Source organism: Danio rerio, chromosome 5, assembly GCF_052040795.2.
Source record: "Danio rerio strain M-AB ecotype USA chromosome 5, GRCz13ab, whole genome shotgun sequence".
Classification (NCBI taxonomy): Eukaryota; Metazoa; Chordata; class Actinopteri; order Cypriniformes; family Danionidae; genus Danio; species Danio rerio.
In genome coordinates, this window is record NC_141025.1 from 12,775,804 (window position 1) to 12,798,075 (window position 22,272).

General features: G+C 36.4%; 2 protein-coding genes and 1 long non-coding RNA gene across 17 annotated transcripts in view; 1 reads left to right on the forward strand and 2 right to left on the reverse strand.

Moving 5' to 3' along the window:
• The window catches only part of rnft2 (ring finger protein, transmembrane 2), a 30,520-nt gene extending 25,546 nt beyond the window's left edge, over positions 1 to 4,974 (reverse strand). For 6 of the 15 annotated variants that reach the window (XR_015490231.1, XR_015490236.1, XR_015490241.1 and 3 more), the window contains 3 exon segments: positions 4,234 to 4,363; positions 3,092 to 3,169; positions 2,498 to 2,874 (listed from right to left, as the gene is read on the reverse strand). Coding sequence is in view for 4 of the 15 variants with exons in the window: in XM_087251944.1 (XP_087108070.1) it covers positions 2,498 to 2,874; positions 3,092 to 3,138 (424 nt within the window). In the remaining 11 variants the exon portion in view is untranslated. 15 annotated transcript variants of the gene reach the window in all.
• Positions 4,875 to 20,823, forward strand: spring1 (SREBF pathway regulator in golgi 1). The gene is given in 5 exon segments (NM_001020737.1): positions 4,875 to 5,039; positions 8,381 to 8,537; positions 9,764 to 9,915; positions 13,774 to 13,887; positions 20,299 to 20,823. Coding segments are annotated over 5 exon segments (600 nt in total). The 5' UTR covers positions 4,875 to 4,946; the 3' UTR covers positions 20,383 to 20,823.
• Positions 9,916 to 13,607, reverse strand: LOC147843880 (uncharacterized). The gene is made up of 3 exons (XR_015490922.1): positions 12,243 to 13,607; positions 11,176 to 12,201; positions 9,916 to 11,139 (listed from the first exon to the last, which is right to left on the reverse strand). It is a non-coding gene; the product is annotated as an uncharacterized LOC147843880 (long non-coding RNA).
• Positions 20,824 to 22,272: the final 1,449 nt, after the last annotated feature.

Below are 22,272 nucleotides of genomic sequence, written 5' to 3' on the forward strand. Positions count from 1 at the left end.
TTGACTACTTGTTAAAGAATTAACAGTTTTGATTTTTCCTTTCATTTAAGGATATAGGGCACACAGAATTTCAAAAACTCATTTGCAAAAATCTAGGGAAGTGGGAGGGCTAGCGCTGCCCACATTCCATCTATAGTATTCAGCAGCTAACAGCTAACAGGGCCATGATGCTTTGGCATGAGTGTGATCAAGTTGCTTCCGATCAGTTAGATACATGTCCTAAGTGGCTACATTTTGGGGCTTGTCAGTTGGTAACAGTTCTTTAGCTGCAGTTTTGTGGTCAAAATCTCTATAACTGAAAATGGTAAAATGCAAGAATATCAGTTCTTAATTCTATACAAATTTTAAATGAAGTGAAAATGACGTTAAAGATTAAATATCCCTCCATTTATTTACCTATCTGCAAAAATCATGATTTTGTGCCCGGACACCTTGATAAGATCTTTACTTTTTAGAGTGACAATGATTGCATTCAGTAATGGATTTTATGTAGATGACAAACTGGCCACATTTAAATACTTATATAAAACTTTTGGTCTCTCATAATCACACTTTTTTTCGCTATTTACAAGTGTGTCATTTTACCAAACACAATGTCTCTCTGGATCATGATTTATACAAGCTTTTGAGGCAGTGCCCAATGGAGAAACATTCAGTGACCAACCTTGTTTATCTGTTTGCTTCTCATGTTTTGGTTTCTACTGCACACCTTAGAGATTCTTCGGAGAGGGAATTAAGAATTGACATTTCATCCTCTACTTGGGAAGAGGGATAGAGTTGTAAATAAGTTTTATTATTTTTTATGGGTTTTCACCTTTATTTATAGGACAGTGGAGATTGACAAACAGGAAAGTGTAGGGAGCAGGGATAGGGGAAGGATCAGCAAAGGACCTCGAGCCAGGAATTAAACTCGGGTCGCCGCAAGCACCTGAGTTCCATGTGTCGACGCACTAACCACTAGGCCATTGGCGCCGATGAGTTGTATCTACTCTTACTCTATAAATGTAAGACTACAGCTCATACAATTTAAAGTGATGCATAGATTACACTATACTGAAGCCAAACTAAACAAGTTGTATCCTTTTATCCCTCAGAATCAGAATCATCTTTATTCTCCTTTGTGTCATAAATGCAAAGGCGCAGTCGGGACCTATGGTCATATATTCTGGTCCTGCCCAGAAGTATCTGAATTTTGGAAAAGTATCTTCAGACCTTATTCCCAGGCTTTTGAAATGGACATTAAAATTGATGTGGAATTAGCATTGTTTGGATGTTCAGACCAGGCTTGAACTTAGCCTAAACATCAACAAATCTCCCTTATGTTTGGCATGGTGAGCGATTCTGACGGAGTGAAAATCCACGACACCTCCAATTTTTTTAAATGGTTAGCTGAAATGGTTTCTGCGCTCAAGCTGGAAAGGCTACATTTATCTACATTTGGCTAACAGAAGTTATATAACCAAACATGGGGCCCCTTCCTTAAGCCTGGTTTATACTTCTGCGTCAAGTGATCGGCATGACCCATGGTGGCGCATGCAACGCGTGTAGCTGTGCATTCATACTTCTGCACGCTGTTTCTGTTGCTCTGCAATAACACTTACGAAACTCTAGTTGGCAGTGAGGTGTTTACGTTCCTCTGCGTCGAGTTTCTTCACTGGTGTTTTGTTTTTTCTGAACCCTTTCTTAATGTACAAGTGGTTCAAACTCGCTCATTTTGAGGCAGGAACCGGCGGACGTGCAACAACTTTAACCATGAGATAAACACAAAACAAAACTTTTCATCCGGACCTCCTTCACGGGACTCCACGCTTGTAAACAGTCGCTCCAACAGACTCGTGGCTCTCGGTCCTGCCCACACTCGTCAGCAATACCAAGCCGACCAATCACAGAGCGTTTGCTACGCATCGTTGCAACGTGCAGTTACATTTTTTGAAAGGTGTGCGTCAGATGTAGGCCGCGCCGTAGCATATACGTGCGATTGACGCAGAAGTATAAATCAGCCTTTAGATGTATAGGTTAATAATGTTTCTGCAATAATTTTATTATTAAATATTTTCTTATTTCATTAGACTGGCTGAGATTTTTTTTTTCTTGATGGTGCTAAATATTTGCTGTATTGTCTGCTCGTGTTTTGGTGCATGTTCTTGTTAGTATCAGGTAATAACAGATATAATTTTGATAACATATGTACATGATGTACACAATCAAGTGTTATGTTTTTATAAAAACTTCTATAAATAAAGTAAAAAAAATAATTAACATTTTTAAACACAGTGCACTTAAACCATAGCTGAATGTTTTCATTTCCTTAGTGTTGTGGAACACACTGCATGAAAGCTCACTTCCAAAACCCATAATAGTTTTTTTATCTTTATTTACGACTTATAATACAATATTTCAGTGAAATTTAAGGCTTTTAAAGACCCTGCAGACACCCTTTTTACTGGCAGCCATAATGCGATTAGTCTTTTATTAATTGAAATGCAGACATTCTCACCTCCGTCCTCTCTGCTGCTGTGTCTCTCAGCAGAGGTGGCCGCATGCAGGAGAGCAGAGCGGTGTTGACCAGAGTGATGATGGTGGTGATGATGGTGATGATGGTGCTGAGAAGGGCGAGGAAGATAAGGAGGGTTTTCCGTTCGGTGCGAGGAGGCTTCGTCCCGGGTGGAGGATGCCATCTGGATGAAGACGTCTGGAGGAGAACCCAGAACCAGCCCTGCAGCCTGGAAGGGAGCTGAAGACACGTTTCCAGCAGAGACGCCCACCAGACCAGAGAAGAGCTGCTGGGGAGACGTGGGAGAGTCTGGCTTCAGACAGTCAAACACTCCTCCTTCATCAAGACTGCTCTCTGAACCCAGAGTCTGACTCCTGTTCCTGTTAAAAATACACAACAGAAACAGGCTGAGCTTGTTCTACCAGGTCTAAAGCATTGATCCAAATGTAATTCCCATATATTTAGTAACCGTTCCTGAGAATGTGTCTTAACTAGCGAGGCTGGTTGACTTGGGTTGGTTCAGTACCAAATTCTACTGACCAGATAAATATTATAAAATTATAAACATGTAAGGAATAATTGAGCAAAAATTTCAACCTTTCTGGTGGCATGCCCTCAGTATTACTGCTGTGGCGTCTCTGCATGGCACCCGCTTTATCACCAGGAGCTCCAAAACTGGGCAGAAAAAAAAAAGATTAATATTTATAAATTTAATTCAAACAAAATATACTTACCTAAAGTAAAAATACAAAGGACACTGTATGACAGAACAAAAGAACTGCTTAGATGAGGATGCTGTAGACATAACACGGAGAGAGAAAAAATGACTTATTTTCACTTAGGAAACACAAAAGCAAAAACTTTATCATTTAACACAATTAGCAACTTTCTTCCAGGAGCATTCATACCCCAAAAACCAGGGATGGCCAAACTTTTTTGCATGAAGGGCCAAAAAAAAAAAATCATAGAGAGCCTTGGGCCGAAGGTGAATATACCTAATACTGATGCTCATAATAACCGATTAACCGTTAACTGAAAGGGTGCGTTTTAACAAATTAATGGCATCAGTTGAATGATTAAAACATTTTTTATATATATATTTAAAGTTTGGCAGCATCAGGGGCCGATCACATTGAACACTCTTTTTGAGTTGAGAGGGGCATCTTTTAAATGGTTTACTAACCAGTCAAAAGAAGCTGCGTGAAGATGTTCTGACGTTCTGCATGCTGTTGTTCACATATTAAAATAAATCAGTATTTTAAAATGCTATATTTAATGTGTCAGATGCAAAAAAGACATGTCAATTACTTATTTTATTAAATAATAATTTAATATTACGATGGTGAGACAGACAGGCAGATAGATAGAACAATAGATAGATAGACAGACAGAACAATAGATAGACAGACAGAACGACAGATAGATAGATAGATAGATAGATAGATAGATAGATAGATAGATAGATAGATAGATAGATAGATAGATAGCTCTAACGTTACTCTAGTATCAATTGTAACATATTTAATAAAGAAACCTATTTATCTATGTTCTTAGTATTTAATGTCAGTGATATCGTAATAATAACTATCGTATTTTACTAAATTATTTACTATTAGCAAATTAATATTGCCACAATTTTGTAGCAAGTCATGAATGAATGAGTCTTTCAGTGATGAACATTGTTCGGCTCAAATGGCGACCAAATGTTTTAGTAAAAGAGCAGAATGATCTTAACTTACCTTCATCATAGCTTTTAACGGAAACCGATAAACGACTATCTAATCGCTTTTTTATGAGCTATTTCTTTTAACAAACGCCAGAAAAATTAAAGCATCAATCAGTGACTGTAGAGCGGATGTGAACCGCTTTGTTTCCGGAAGTACCCACAAAGACCAGCTAGCTAATCACAGCGCGGCGTTGCTCCGCATTTCCGCACGGAGAGGGCTGTTGTTGTGCGGCTTGATTTCTGGTAGTCATATTTAAACAGATTGAATTACGAACTCGACAGAGAATCGCATCACACCCCTGCATTCGTGAATATCCACCCGGATTCTTTGATTATTAAATAAACGCCGTGCATGTTTCGATCGCTCCGGTAACGTTAGCTGGCTTTGTTTGTTTTGAATGTGTAACTGTCAGAATGATTCGCATCAGTGCTAAAGTCTCCATCCAGAATTTTTAACGCATAAAATGGGTTAAATGTTTCTAAAACTCGCTGTTTGTCCAACTTACGACGGCAATCGATAACGACAGGCGGCCTGTGTCGGATAACGGTGTCACACAACACGATTCCACACATTAATACGGCCAATCTGACAGCGTGGGTTCGCCATGCAAAAGATGCTGTGTTAATTTAATCAGCTGGATCTCTCTGTGTGAGATCGCCGAATATTTAGATCTCCAACACATCTAACGTTACCTGGACCTGGTGCACATCCAGAAGAACGCCTCCATGGTGTTGCGCCGGCTCCTGCGCAAGCGTTGGGTCCTGGGGGTCGTGTTCGGATTGTCGCTCATCTACTTTCTCAGCAGCACCCTCAAACAGGTGACTACTAGTGTAAGAAGAGCTCATTTCTGATGCTGCGTTGCTGATGCGTCTCCACTAGGGAGGAAAAAATATCACGCTCAACAAGGCTGCATTTATTTGGTTCAAAATACAAATAAAATCGTGCCATATTAATGTTATTAAAGAACTATAGAAAGATGATATCAAAATATTAAATATATGAAGAGTTCAGATGCAAAAGCCTCTAAGTGCCATCTGAATATTTAAAATGAGCATTTTCTCAGGCTCCTGTGTATAGGTTCATTTCACATTTATGACAAAGAATAGTTTATTTGCATTGCCTTTATTGTAAAATAACTTTACATAAACATTGTAGAGAAATGCTAGGAATTACGTACACTCTTTTAGTCTGTGTGCCTGAAGTCCCATGTTGTATTTATTTATTGAAAATCATAATCTTTTGTTTATCCTTTTTTTACTCCTAGCGTTGAGTTTTTGTACAAACCTCTACAAAAAAAATTGTGGCACAATAATGCTGAAGTATAGGAAGATCAAGCACGTCTCTTTAATGTACAGCAGTCATGTAGGTTTGAGAGGAGAGAGAAATGCTAATTTTAGACTAAAAATTTCCGATGGCTCTTAGAGGTTTTTCGCATCTCAGCTCTTCATATATTATAGTCAAAATGATTAGCCCTCAGTGTGAAATTTCAAGGTCCCTATCATACACTCGGTGCAATAAGGCACCTCAACGTGTTTTGCATGATTTTTTGCTATTTTTAGACCAGTGCAACTAATTTTCAAGCAAAACCCTGTTAGACCATTCGCTGCAGCACAGATTATATTCTTCCATTCCTAAAATAGCATAAATGGATTCAGACATGCCCTAAATGCTTATGTGCCTTGCGATTTAGGCTTTGCGCCTAGATCGTTAAAATAAAGCCCCAAGTGTTGCTTATCGGAGAGATTTTTTTAACGTAGTAAATTTATTTATTATAAATTAGTCAACAAAACTATTTAGTCTTTGCCGTGATGGCAGTATTTTGCTACTTATTTTGCAAGATACTGTTGTTCAGCTTAAAGTGCAATTTAAAGGCTTAACTAGGTTAATTAGGTTAACTAGGCAAGTTAGGGTAATTAGACAAGTCATTGTATAAAAGTGGTTTGTTCTGTAGCCAATCAGAAACACACACACACACACACACATACACACATATACATACATATATATATATATATATATATATATATATATATATATATATATATATATATATATATATATATATATATAAAAATGCTGAAGTATAGGAAGATCAAGCACGTCTCTTTAATGTACAGCAGTCATGTAGGTTCAACTGGTTTCCGATGGCTCTTAGAGGTTTTTCGCATCTCAGCTCTTCATATATTATAGTCAAAATTATTAGCCCTCAGTGTGAAATTTCAAGGTCCCTATCATACACTCGGTGCAATAAGGCACCTCAACGTGTTTTGCATGATTTGTTGCTATTTTTAGACCAGTGCAACTAATTTTCAAACATTTTTTAAAACAAGCTTAGACTTGTCCATCTGTCAGGTTTTGGAGCATATGGGGCATAGGATGCGAGTTTAAATAAAACTAATTTTTTTGACCAAACTTAATTATTACTGTTCGTTTATTCATTTGTTGGAAATTAAAGCCTAATTTACAAATAGTTTTGAAACAAATCTTTGCGCTTATCGAACAAAATAAATATGTAGGCTAATAGATGTCTTCAGTGGAGTGCGTACAAACCGTTTCCTTATTCACAAAAGTAAAGGAGTAAAGTAAAGAGTAAAAGTAAAGTAAATAGGCCGAATGGAAGAGGCTTGTTCTTTATCCTCGCGCTGCAGATGCTCTGTTCAACTGGTTTCTCGCTAGTGAAGCATTCAGTTTTTCCACTTACAAAGTCCACCATTGAAATAGCAAATACGCCACGGCGCAATGCAACTGACTCTTAAATGCGCATTATGCTCAAAACACACCCATAACTCATTAAAAGAATAAGCAAAACCCTGTTAGACCATTCGCCGCAGCACAGATCATATTTTTCCGTTCCTAAAATAGCATAAATGGATTCAGACATGCCCTAAATGCTTATGTGCCTTGCGATTTAGACTTTGCGCCTAGATCGTTAAAATAAAGCCCCAAGTGTTGCTTATCGGAGAGATTTTTTTAACGTAGTAAATTTATTTGTTATAAATTAGTAAGCAAAACTATTTAGTCTTTGCCGTGATGGCAGTATTTTGCTACTTATTTTGCAAGATACTGTTGTTCAGCTTAAAGTGCAATTTAAAGGCTTAACTAGGTTAATTAGGTTAACTAGGCAAGTTAGGGTAATTAGACAAGTCATTGTATAAAAGTGGTTTGTTCTGTAGCCAATCAGAAACACATACACATACATATATATATATATATATACATATATATATATATATATATATATATATATATATACATATACATATATATATATATATATATATATATATAGGGGCTAATAATATTGATCTTTAGAAAAATTAACAGCTGCTGTTATTCAAGCCAAACAAAACAGCAACACAACTTTCTTAAATATTGTGTAATAGGCCTGCATCATATTACAAAATATACTGACATGGCCATATTTTATTTGCGATCTTGAGTAAACTTTCATCAGATGAAATGAATAGCTCTATTTGATGTCTGATTTAGATGGTTTGAAATGAGTTAAATAAGTATATAATTAAGAAAAAATAATATAATCAGCAAAATAAAATATAATAAATCAATCGGAAGCATTGATAAAAACAGTGAGTGAAGTAAAGATAAAAATGAAAAGCATTTTATGGTTTTAATGGAGTATATTGTATAATCAAATGTAAAAATTGTATTCTTGTGATGACAGTTCCAAATACGGGCTTAACTTATTTTTCTTCCCAAAATGCAGGCAGTATAATTGTAAACATAATTGAACTGTGTAAAGGCCAGCTGTTATGGACTTTTCCAAGACTGACACTTTAAAACAGGGGTCATCAATCTCGGTCCTGGAGGGCCGGTGTCCCTGCAGGGTTTAGCTTTAACTTGCTTCAACACACCTGCCTGGGTGTTTCAAGTATACCTAGTAACACCTTGATTACCTTGTGCAGGTGAGTTGATTAGGGCTGGATCTAAAATCTGCAGGACACCGGCCCTCCAGGAACAAGTTTGGTGACCCCTGCTTTAAAATGACTAATACAGAACAATATTATTTCTAGGATCAAAAAGAGTTTTAATCAGACTGATGCCCACATATAAAAATAAACACTAATTAAATCCAAAATGTCAACATATTGCATGTGTCTATTTTCCACTTGGCTTCTTAATTTGAATCTTTCATGTACAGGAGGAGCGAACGATCCGTGATCGGACTCTCCTGGAGGCGAGGGACTCAGACCACCACATCCAGTGGAAGGTTAAGTTCATCCTGGGCAACAGCAGCCGGCAGATCTCGCAGTGCAGAAACTCTATTCAGGGAAAGAGCCTTCTCACTGATGAGCTGGGTGAGTGAATAAGACAACTACTCGCCAAAATAAAGCTGTTGAAAGTGAATTGTGCGAGTCTGTTCACTGTGTTGTAAATCCAAGTGCAATGTATTTAAAACAATGAAATAAAAACGTAGGGCAAAACTTGATTTCATCTAAGTGATAACTCGTTAAATGGTTAGGCCAGTAGTTTTTACATTTATTTAAAGATTTTTAATGAAAAAACAGTAGTAAAGGTGTCTCATGTCATCCTATACAATACAGCCATTCATTCATTCATTCATTTTCCTTCGACATAGTCCCTTATTTATCAGAAGTCGCCACAGCGGAATGAACCACCAACTATTGCAGAATATGTTTTATGCAGCAGATGCCTTTCCAGCCGCAACACAGTACTGTTAAGACACTCATACATTCATTAATTAATTTTCTTGTCGACTTAGTCCCTTTATTAATCAGGGGTCACCACAGCGGAATGAACCGCCAACTTATCCAGCAAGTTTTTACAAGTGGTGCTCGCTGCAGAGCCATTTGAGGAGAGCTGAGCTCCAGCGAGGGGGAGCTTAAGCTTGAGCTCCACCTTTTTTGCACTTCTTCTACGAGTGATGTCACTGGGGGTAGGGTTAGGGGTGGGGTTGGTGTACGCATTAAAACAGCTTACAGGAGGAGGAGCGACAGCTCATGCTCCCCCTCACTGGAGCTCAGCTCTCCTCAAATGGCTCTGCAGCGAGCACCCTCTCAGTTTTTACGCAGCAGATGCCCTTCCAGCCCCAACCCATCTCTGGGAAACATCCACACACACATTCTCACACACACACACACACACACACACTCATACACTACAGCCAATTAAGCTTATTCAATTCACCTTTAGTGCATGTCTTTGGACTATGGGGGAAACCGGAGCACCTGGATGAAACCCATGCCAACATGGGGAGAACATGCAAATTCCACAGGAAGTGTCGATTTTGTTCTTTTTTACTCATTAGACGCTGCTTCATTCGCAAGTTTTTATGCAATACTATAGTTTTGCGCATACATTTAATTCGCATCTTTGGATGGAAACAGAGCTAGTGCTTTTGGACTTTTTGTTTGTTTTCTTCCTGATAATGACAGCTCGCATATGAATAAAATCAACAACTACAATTGTCGGGAACAGGGACACAACGATTCTCTAACCAAAACATGCTTTAATGCGTGACTTTTTTTGGATTTGTGTCTATATACGCTTTCTTTCTCCTCAGGTTACGTGTGCGAGCGGAAGGATTTACTGGTGAACGGATGTTGTAATGTTAATGCTCCCAGCTCGAGCCAGTATGTGTGTAAAAGCTGTCTGGCCAATGGCTGCTGTAGCATCTACGAGTACTGCGTTTCCTGCTGCCTCCAACCAGACAAGGTACTTTAAACAACATATTTTTGTTTCTTTTCTTACTTCATAAACAATCCAGAAAAATGGATGACTGGGATGTTTTGTACTAGAATCAGGATCCAAAAGTATTTTCATTAATTGAATATACACTCACCGGCCACTTTATTAGGTACACCTTACTAGTACCGAGTTGGACCTGGTTTTGCTTTCAGAACTGCCCTAGTCCTTCGTGCCATAGATGCAACAAGGTACTGGAAATATTCGTCTGAGATTTTGGTCCATATTGATATGATAGCATCACACAGTTGATGCAGATTTGTTGGCTTCACATTCATGATGCGAATCTCTCGTTCCACCATATCTCAAAGATGCTCTATTGGATTGAGATCTGGTCACCGTGGAGGGCAATTGAGTACAGTGAACTCATTGTCATTTTCAAGAAAACAGTCTGAGATGATTCTCGTTTTATGAAATTATTATCCTGCTGGAAGTAGCCATCAGAAGATGGGAACACTATGGTCATAAAGGGATGGACATGGTCAGCAACAGGCTGTGGCGTTGACACGATGCTCAATTGGTACTAATGGGCCCAAAGTGTGCCAAGAAAATTTCCCTCACACCATTACACCACCAGCCTGACCGTTGATACAAAGCAGGATGGATCCATGCTTTTATGTTGTTGTCGCCAAATTCTTGTTGTCGCCAAATACCATCCCCAAATGTCACAGCAGAAATTGAGACTCATCAGACCAGAAAACACTTTTCAAATCTTCTATTGTTCAATTTTGGTGAGCCTGTGAGAATTGTAGCCTCATTTTCCTGTTCTTAGCTAAGAGGAGTGGCATCCAGCGTGGTCTTCTGCTGCTGTAGCCCATCTGCCTCAAGGTTCGACGTGTTGTGCATTTAGAGATGTTCTTCTTCATACCTCTGTTGTACGAGTAGTTATTTGAGTTACTGTTATCTTTCTATCAGCTCAAAAAAGTCTGGCCATTCCCCTCTGACCTCAACAAGGCATTTGCGCCCACAGAACTGACATTCGCTGGATATTTTCTTTTTTTCTGACCGTTCTCTGTAAATCCTAGAGACGGTTGTGTGTAAAAATCCCAGTAGATCAACAGTTTCTGAAATACTCAGACCAGCCTATTTGCCAACACCAACCATGCCACGTTCAGAGTCACTAAAATCACCTGTCTTCCCCATTCTGATGCTCAGTTTGAACTGCAGCAGATTGTCTTGACCATGTCTACATGCCTAAAGCTGTGGTCACATTAGAGTTTGAGTATATGCAATGTTCTGTTGTGCAGCGCTGCGAAAAGGGGCGGGATTAAACAAGCTTTAGACATTTAAAAAAGCGAGCGATTGCTCCATGTTTTAAATTTCTGTCCAGAGAGGTCATGTTTTGATCCTTGATTGGTCTCATGCAGTCAAGTGATGTGATTTCACAGGTTAGAGTTCACCAAGCTTGAACTTTGCACCGCAGCAACCTGCGAAACTTAACGCATGACCTTGCGTTTCCGGTTTGACGCATTCGCGTGCATATTAATGGAAGTCTATGGAGAGAAAAGTCCAGTGTGACCGCAGCTTCAAGGCATTGGGTTGCTGCCATGTGATTGGCTGATTAGAAATTTGCGTTAACAAGCAGTTGGACAGGTGTACCTAATAAAGTGGCCAGTGAATGCATTGTAATAATGAACATGCAAAATGTTTGCATCTCGGGTACTTCAAAGTATAATGAATAAATATTAATGTAATGTATTTTTTATTAATTGCCATGTCAGCAACCAAGGCTATTTTCATGGCAAGAACATTTCAATAATAAATAAACAATTAAGAACAAACAAATGAATACACAAGTTGAATAAGATTTCTAGTGTTAATACATGATAAGAATTAAAAAAAAAAAATTCTGGTGTCACTTTGCTAAAAGTGTCCTTAAGAGAGTTCATTTCATAAAAGCAGGACAGTCCAGTAAAATATGTTTTACAGTAAGAGGAGTTATGCAGAACAAACATTGAGTGGGGTCTTCATCTTTAAATAAAAAGGCGTGGGCTAATCTTGTATATCCAATATGACATCTGGTAAAAATCACCATCTAGTCAAATCTATGATCAAATCTAGTCTTAGAATATCCTAAAATTCTGTTTGAGATTTCAGGTTGGATTTCATGTAATTAATTATTTTCCAATGCATCCCACTCCTCTTGCCACTTATTTAAAATGTAAACGTTGATTAAAGGTTTCATCTCTGATGGAGGTGAATAAATCTTTATTATTTAAATGAATATTGACATTGTATTTGCAGTGGTGTTCATAACTGCACCAAAGGTCTTTATTGGTTAGCTTAATAGTTTGCACATTAACTTTGTCCTTTGTTAATCTGGCCTACAACATGCTGGAATATTGTTAGAAAATGTTTTGACTATTTATAGGGCTATTATACATTTAAAAAGTGCAATAAGGCTCCAATAGTTAATAATAGTTAATTGAAATAAACTTGTGATGAAAACTACTAAATATTTTTATTAATCCTAGGTTATGTTAAAGTTCTTAATACCTAATAATGCTTTGAAAACAGTCATAATTTGATTAATCAGTCCTAATTGGTTTTCTTTAACTAATTACTACAATAATTTTTTTTTTCCCAATGTTGAGTTAAATCCATTAACTAACATTTTATAATGTTATAGTGTTACACATTGTACTTTATTATGCTTTTGTAATTTAATGTTGTTGATACATTTGTTTACACATAGCATGTATGAATAAATAAATACATTAAGTACTTTTTGGTTATTATACCCGTTAAAGTAGCTTATTTTGCAGCTCAGGTCAAATCCGTGATAAAAGCTTCAGCAATTAATCACAACATTTTAAAAAAATGTGAGCCTGTCCAAAAGTAATGTAATGTTGGGTAAACTGTACATTCTTTTTTTGTCTTTTAAATACTTTTGTCTGCCAGAGTAATGCAACTCATTTGAGTTAACTCATTTGGGGTCTGTGAAAGTTCCTATGAAAGTGGAACTATTTACTATTTTTCCATCTTATACTTGTGTCAAAGACCATGTGTCAGTCATTAGGTCACTTGCAGTGTCATATAATAGTATCTTTTGTAAATGGCACTTCAAAAGTGTGGAGACTCACTGTGGTTTGTTTCTTCCGTTTTGTGAGTGTAACTGCAGAAACATGTTGCAACTTCTGAAGTTGCAAAAATGAAAAAAAAAATTAGATTCCATGACTAAACTTAGAGATATTTTTAAGGAAAGGATTTGATCACTCTTGGACTCTTCTATATGTACTGCCAAGCCTGAAATTATTCATACCAATTTATAGACTCATATTCATTTACTAGATATTTTTCAAGATATTAGTATTCAGCTTAAAGTGCGATTTAAAGGCTTAAATTAGGCAAGTCTTTGTATAAAGATAGTTTGTTCTGTAGACAATCAAAAAAAGAATAAATATAATAATATTGACTTTACAGTTGTTTTAAAATTGTTAAAAAAAAAACAACAAAAAAAAACTGCTTTTATCCTAGACAAAATAAAACAAACAAGCTTTGTCCAGAAGAAAAAATATTATAAGAAATACTGTTATAAAAATGCCATGCTCTGTTAAACATCATTTGGGAAATATTTTTAAAAGAAAATTCACAGGAACTTAAGCTGCATATTTTTATTTTTTTTCCCATAAGTTCATCATGTAAAAATCATGTAAATCTGTAAAAAAAAAAAAAAAACAGCTAGAAATAAATGCTGTGTTTTTTTATTTAGCAAAAAAGCAATAGCGAGCTGTTGATCACCAGATATGTGTCACTTAACCGGAATGCAAAATCAGGCCACTGTTGTTGGAAACTCCCTTGTGAACTCTCCTGCTCTCTTCCCATCAGCAACCTCTTTTGGAGCGTTTTCTAAACCGAGCTGCAGAAGGCTTTCAAAACCTCTTCACTGCAGTGGAAGATCACTTTGAGCTGTGTCTTGCCAAGTGTCGAACTTCCTCACAGGTGAGTGTGGCACACTTTAAAGCAGAGTTTAAAGTTGATGTATCTCCATAAGCGCAAAACTGGACTCAACAAAAATGAGCATACAAGACCCAATTTTGGCTGCTGGTTTGCATTCATGACATGTCTTTTACTGTAATGTCATGCACGTTGCACTTCGAGGCAACTCTGGCTGAGCAAACATGTTTAAAAAAAAATTTAAAAGCTGCATATTTCTATTTCAACAAGAGTCACCGTCTAGACTCTCAAGATGCACCAAAACATATATATTTTTTCTTTTTCTTTTAATAATGTTTTCTTAGGCTAGGCAATCTTGAAGTCATCCACTGAGATACACCAGGACTCTTTTCCCCAAAACATGCAATTACATGTTACAACAATATTTCATGCTGGAGTTCACTGAACTTTATATATATATATATATATATATATATATATATATATATATATATATATATATATATATATATATATATATATATATATATAAATTGGGATAAAAAGGAACGACTTTAACAATTTGACTTACAACATTTAACATTTTTTGCTTAATGTGAAGTTCAAACTACTTTAGGCAAAATCTTTGATACATTAAAGACAACAATGCATATATTTCATGTACATGATGCTCCTGAATTAATCTATTTGTGATGAAATAAGGTCAATGATTCAATGATCCATTCATGACGACTTGCTTAATTTCTGAATGATTCAGCCATTTTGAACAAATCATTGAAATTAATCACTCATTAAAATAAAGTCTTGCCGCCACCTACTAGCAAAATGTTTACCTTTACCAGGGTTTATGACAATAGCCCAGGATATAACCCAGTTTAAAAAGCTCTTTTAGTTAATTCAGAAATCAACAGGTCTATGGATACGGATTCAAAAGTTTCTGACGTGACCTGTTTTTCAGCACTGGAGGCGGCGGCGGCCATGGTTGCTAACTTGCTAGCGATGCTCGTGGTAGATCTCGTTGTCGGTGGAGCTGAAGGATGAGCTTGCTTCGGCTTAGAATTACTCATATTTTGGCCGATAATGTTCTAAACAAATCAATTAACAGTAACTGGAAATATTTAGCGTTTAGCAGGTTTAATTTAATAAAGTAGATTGGGAGCCCTTCTTCCACGCACCTTACTCCTTCATTGCTATACCGGAAGTCCTTAAAAAGCTCTTTTAAAAAGTTGGGTTATTGACCCTTTTCACAAGACGGTAATGATGCATTTAATGGTTATCAGCATCCTAATCCTTGAAAGATTTTTTACAAGTGTGGAGTAGGGGTGTCAAAAATAATAGTTTTTTCGGTGCACTGCGATGCAGACGCGGACAATTCTGTATCGGTTCAGTAATAATCATAACCGGTTATTACTGACATCATTTACCTCATATGCGCTCTGTCGCGAGGGAGGCGATCGCGCGTATTTACAGCGCTTTAACTACTTAAAACTCATAACTGTGCACAATTTCACTGTGTGTGTTTGCTGGATCAGTCTTTCACTGACATATACAACAATAGCCCCTATTTCACTGAGATCGAGAGAATGAAAGTAGCCTACTCCATCTCTCTCTCTCTCTCTCTCTTTCTCTCTCTCTCTCTCTCTCTTTCTCTCTCTCTCTCTCTCTCTCTCTCTTTCTCACACAGCCACACACAGTGGCCCATTTGACCTGCTGGCGTGGCTTTTCTTCTCTTCTCGGCTGTTTTACATCGTTACTTTTACATCCAGAAATGAGCGCGTGTCTGCAGAGTTTTCTCCATTGTGTATCATACATCAGCAGTGAGATCGCCGCTGCCGCCTGCCGCTCAGTGTCACTCATCTGTGAAGAGCACACCCTTTTTTTGAGGGTGTGACCAATAAAGGGGTGTAAGAGAACTAGACAAGGATCAGAAATTGAGCTGGATATTTATATTTGTTTATATTATTTGCTAAATGCTCGTTTTGTTTAAAGTTACAGTTTATATATCTGACTGTTTGTATTAAATGACAAAATTGTATTACAAATAGTATATAAATATATTCATACATTTTAATACAAGAAATGCTGCTGTGAAGAAAATATAAAACTGTGTATGGAAAGCACCGTCAATGCACCGTGATGCACCGAAATATCGAATTGAACCGAATCGATGGCATGATAATCGTAACCGACTAGTGTAGGTTCACACCTCTAGTGTGGAGTCCTGTGGAGGAGCTGTTTTGTGTTTACCCTATGATTAAAGATGTTCCACGTCTGCCTTTTCCCGCCTCTAAAATGTGCAAGTTTTAGCTTCTTGTACATTAAGGTAGCATTCAGAAAAAGCCAAACCATCGTGAAGAAACTCGACATAGAGGAACATAAAAACCTGCTGCCAGTTAGCGTTACGTAAGTGTTATTGCAGAGCAACATAAACAACATGCTTAAGTATAAGTGCATGACTACGCTCATGGTAAGCACCGTTGGTCATGCCGATCACTCAGTGCAGATGTATAAATCAGCCTTTAAAGTCTGATGAACCCATTCTTGAGCCTTACTATGCACTAAATTGATGATGCGATTGTAAACTGCGCCAGAGATACCTTGACACGGCGTATTTTCCATTACATTCAAATTATTTATTAATTTTCTTATCGGCTTAGTCCTTTTATTAATCTAGGGTCATTACAGCGGAATGATTTGAATCATTATTTACAATTAAAATATTTGTTTATAGATGAAACAAAAAAAATGCACTGTTTAAAGTATTATTTACAGGTATACAAGAGTTATTTTATTTAGAAGTGATACTGCTTATTTTCTACTTTTTTTATATGAAAAGCACTGAAAATAATTTATTTTGTTTTGTTCATTTTGTTTAAGTTAATTATTTACACTTTTTATAAGGAAAAATTAACTGTTTGTTTAAGGCAATGTGTGTTTTAATTTCAGTTGTTCAATGTTGATGTTTAATAAATAATCAAATGTAAAATGTGAGCATATTTACTGTACAAACCTTGTCAGTGAAGTATGAAGGTTAAAAATTTATACATATATATATATATATATATATATATATATATATATATATATATATATATATCATTCATTAATCGTGTTAAAAATGTTCAATTAATCGAGATTTTGATGTTAGGCCAAATCGCCAGGCCCTAACGCTGCATGATTTTCATAACCTTTGTATCACCGTGGTTTTCACACTGTATGACTATCTAGGGTAGCTTTCAGTAGCTGCAGTGTTCATACTGCATGATGGATCTATGACATGAGGATACACACTGTATGACTATAAAACAGTCACCTACAACTTTGTCTGGCTCACAAACGCACACGAGAAGTCATAGGATGACTCAAGAACACATGCGAGTCTGGAAAGGGTGCAATAAATATTTGAAATAATCTGTCATTCAAATGGTGTGTGTGCTGAACGCTTATTTAAATCAAAAGGGCGGGAAAAAAGGAGATTATGGAGGAGGAAATGTTTGTAAAGCAGCAGGGAAACAAATATTGTGCGTTCAGTAAATGTGGAGGTCTGCTGGTGCGGCTGATCAAGCATAATTGTTTTTTTTTTGTTTCTGTTGTGATTATACATCTCATTTAAAAACAATACTGTTATTGTAAAGCTTATTTATTTTGATATTGTGGTTTATAGCTCCTACCCGAACTCTTCACTGAGCTTTATCTTGGTCTCTTTGACTGTAGTTCATCACTGATGTGTTTTTTTTAGTCAGAACTTTTTTACACGGCAACAGGTTCAGATATTTAGCACTCCAAATATTTCATGGGCATTTCGTGTCTGCAACGCATTGTCAATTCTCTCTGATCTCGTTTTTGATAATTCACACTGTGTCATTGTTACTCGTGTGACTGAGCACCGATTTGCCTTTGTCGGCGATTTCACAAAACCAACGAGCAAAAAACAGGGCTAAAATCGTGCATAACTTGACAAAACATTACGATTGACTGAAAACCTCATCAGAAATTCTGATTCTTATTGATTCTTTTTTTTCCCATTTAATTTTCTTCTCATCTCCCGGCATTAGTATTTATTTTCAGCTGTAGGTTTACCTAACAGCACGTTAAATTAATTAAATGTATTGCACTTCACTGCAATATTGAAATTCCATATAAACTAGGGCTTCACGATTTTGTAAAAATTTGACATTGCGTAATTTGAACTTTTTGCAATAAACATTGCGATATGAATAGAGTTTCGCCAGCTGGTTTCAATTCTTTATTTGACTTTTTCTAGGGAGCTGTATGTAGGTATTTTAAAGTATTTAGTAGGGAAGTTCCGATTAATCGGCAAGAGATCGGTATCGACCGATAATCAAATTACACGACTCTATCTGAACTCTGATCTGGCCGATCTCAAGTATTCGTCTACAAGCGGAGGAGGATGCACGTGCACGCTCCAGCTTATGGATCTGCATCGCTACAACACGTGAGCAATGTTTCCAAATTGGATTTTTAGTAGTTTTTCTAACCTTTTTTTTATCTATTATTTTTTGTAAAGCTGTTTCTGACCATTATATGTATGCAACATTCTTAATTTATTTTATTAGGTAAGGCGAGATCTCATATATAGAGGAGCAATTTCATGTCACAAATGTCAACCATGCTGTGAAAAAAAAGTTTTCACTATGGATGTAACAGTATTGTAAATACCGTCATACCGCAATAGCAATTTTTCTTCAATATTACAGTAGTCGCATGACTCGATAAAACTATAGGTCTTCTGAGAAAAGTTGCTTAGGCGAATGAAGCGAACAGGAGGTAGCGGGAACTACTGTACATGGGCTATCCTATCAGCCCAGGCGTGGCCATCATCCTTTGAGGTCTGTTGTCACTACAGATCCAGTAATGCGGAAATGGATTGTGCTACTTAACGGGGAAGAAAAAAAACTGGAAGTGATCGAACCTAAAGTGGGTTTTAAATCGTTTGTGTGGAAGCATTTCGGTTTCTTTCTAAAAAGATATGAGAAAGGAGAAAAAGTGACAGACAAAGAAAAAACAGTATGCAGGCACTGCCAGACTGGTGAAATACAAGTCTGGGAATACAACTAATAACAGTCATGGGGACAGCAGAACACAGCACACTGCTCAGATTGATGCAGACATTGACTTGTACCGCAAAAAGACCTCTATCTCACTCATATATATCCATAAAATTAAATAAATATTTTTTGTTCTATAGTGAGCCAACTCTTATGCTTTGATTATCATTATTTATTTTGGGTGGTGCAATTTAATTCACAGATTTTTAACTAAGCATGTTGTAGACTGTAAACTCAGACTTTTTTTGGTCACATCCATTTTGTTTATTTGTTTGTTTATTTTCCTCATTTAAAATACAAAACATGTCTACAGATTGATTTTTTTTATAACTGTGGTCAGTTGTTCAGGAAAATATAAGCAGATGTTTCATAATGTTAGCATATTCTTTCTCTGTCAATTATGTTTTAAATTTACACCGCAGATGTCACATCCATAATGCTGGAATTGCAAAATATGCAATGGCAAAGTTATATAAAGCTTAAAGCACGAGAATCTGTACTTGGTATCTGTACTCAGTATTGGCTGCTAAAATCCTGATCTGGGCATCCCTAGCATTTAGGTACAGAAATTGAGTAATCACAATGCAAATTACTTAGGTTTGCCTAGTTTGTAGTCCAAATATTTAAAAAAAAATATACGTTCAAAAATAAGTTCAAAATTAAGCGGGATTTTCCTTAAAATAATCTTGTTTAATTCTAAGAATTTTTTTTTTTTTGTTAATGTAAATTAATACTATCACATTCAACAAAATAATTAAATGCAATTAATCTTTGTTAAGCCTCCATTAGTGATAATTTCTTGTGCTCAGAAGTTTTAATCTCTCTTGAAATACTCCGTCACAGGCCTTAAAAACACATTCATATGATAAACCTTCACTTTATTATGTTTAATCTTAGCAGTGACTCGAAAACTCCTGTGTTTTTTGTTTACTATAATCCAGACTCAACATTGTAAATCCTGCGATGTGATTATTGCAGATGCGCACATTGTGATATCGATGCTGAAACGATCTATTGTGCAGCCCTAATATACACTGTAAAAAATGTTGTAAAAAATTTATGTTGTCCCAACACAAATCAATTAAGTTAACTTAATTGTTTTTACAAATTTAAGTGAATTGAACATAAAACAATTAAGTTGTCTGCAAAAAAAAAACTTAAGAACTGTGTTGCTTTAACTCATTTACACAAGTAGTTTGAAAAAAAAAAGCAGCTAAAGTACTTATTTGAGTGTACTATTATTGCAATAACAATAATTTAAAAATGTATATTGTGCAGCCTTATTCCACACCAGAATTCATGTCCAAATAACTGATTATTGTGCTAATAAATCTCAGCTGGTCACCATGGGCAGAACTAAATCACACTTGCTGTTCTCTTGTTTCAGAGCGTCCAACATGAAAACACCTACAGGAACCCACAGGCGAAATACTGCTATGGTGAAAGCCCACCAGAACTGCTGCCAATATGACGCCAGCAAACCAGCTTCGAGTAATGAAGGACATTTCTTGCGACTCTTCTCAGGGGTCCCGATAGGCCAAAATGAACAATATTCTGAGTGGTGCACAATCATAACGACTTGAAAAAGACTTTACACTGCATATATGTGTGTAGTATCTATTTTTTACCTCATCAGTGACGAACATCTTGTCAAACAGTCCGCCCATTTTCTTTTTCTTTGCTCGTCATACTAAGATGACAACATAACCTGGCTAATTTTATCATCGGGTGGGATTCCAGAAAGAGTCATCGCTTTGTTGCTTCATGCTTAAAACACTCATGGAAACAAACCGAAAGCACCTCAGATGATGACAGCACCCCTCACACCCAGTGTGAGATCTGATTTATGTGATAATCTGCATGTAAGAGGTGTAATAATTTAATAAAGTAAATGTGATTTTATGTAGCTTTATAATTGAGGATGTTTCTCTTTTTTTCTGACTTTGCTAACAGATGTGGTTAGTTCAAGACAATTTGTAGCATAATAAGTTACACAGTAAATGTTATTGTGCTTTAATTAAAAAATATACATGAGGATAAAGGGATAGCTCAATTGAAAATGTACTCATCCTCAAGTGGTTATAAACCGAAGTTTCTTTCCTCTGTTGAATAAGCTGAAAATATGTAACCATTGACTTCCATAGTAGGAAAAACAACTACTATGGAAGTTACTGAATTTTATCTTTCTTCAAAATATCTTCTTTTGTGTTTAACAGAAGAAACTCAAACAAATGTAGAGTAAGTAAATTTTGCCAGAATTTTCATTTTCGAGTGAACTATCCCTTTAAGGTCTTTTGATTTACGCAATGCAGTAAATAAGAATGGGATATCAGAATCCAATCTAAAATTATAATGTTCAGTATATTGTGAAATGTCACAGAATTTGGCAAATTTTAATGAATACATTTAAATCAAAGCATATGTTGTACAGATGTACGATAATGATTGTTGTACACCAGGAGTGTCCAAACTCGGTCCTGGAGGGCCGGTGTCCTACATATTTTAGTTCCAACCCAAATTAAACACACCTGATGAAGCTAATTAAGCTCTTTCTAGGTATACTAGAAACTTCCAGGCAGGTGTGTTGAAGGAAGTTAAGCTAAACTTTTCAGAAAACCGGCCCTCCAGGACCGAGTTTGGACACCCCTGTTGTACTCCGAAAATTCAAATGTGAATAAACTGTTCACAGATAACTATTTTCATTTTTTTTTTAATAGCAGTCCCATCACACAATTCAATTTTTGTGATTATTCATATTGTGCCACATGTGTAGTCAATGAAAACGTACACCAGATTTAGATTTTAAACTATCTAAAATATCATTATATATTTATTCTTTCATTTATTTTGGCTTAAATGGATATTTCGTCCAAAAATGAAAATTCTGTCATTGAGTTTCTTACTTCAGTTGAACACTAAAGAAGATATTTTGAAGAATGCTGAAAATGTGTTATGTTTCATAATGTATTTCCTTTTCTACTGTGGATGGTTGGAGGTGTAAGGCTTGAAGCTTGCGCTGCTATTCTGAACCAATAATCGGAAACAGGAAGCAGTTGAAGGATGGCGTGTTTAAATCCATTATTTATCTGACTCCATTGTAATTAATCTGACTCCATTAAAGTTGTTATCATCATTGATAAAGAGAAAGAATCTCTACGTCTTAAAGCAGGCAAAGTTGTTTATTAAGTTACATGATCAAATATACAGACATTAGAATGAAATAAACTAAGATACTGTATAAAGAAATTAGCTGTAACATATGCACTGCTGAGCAACAAAGACAGTGAAACTGCCTTTGTTAGCATATGAGGCTACGCACCAGTGTGCGGGAGATGCAGAGTAAAAGCCATTCTCCCAGATC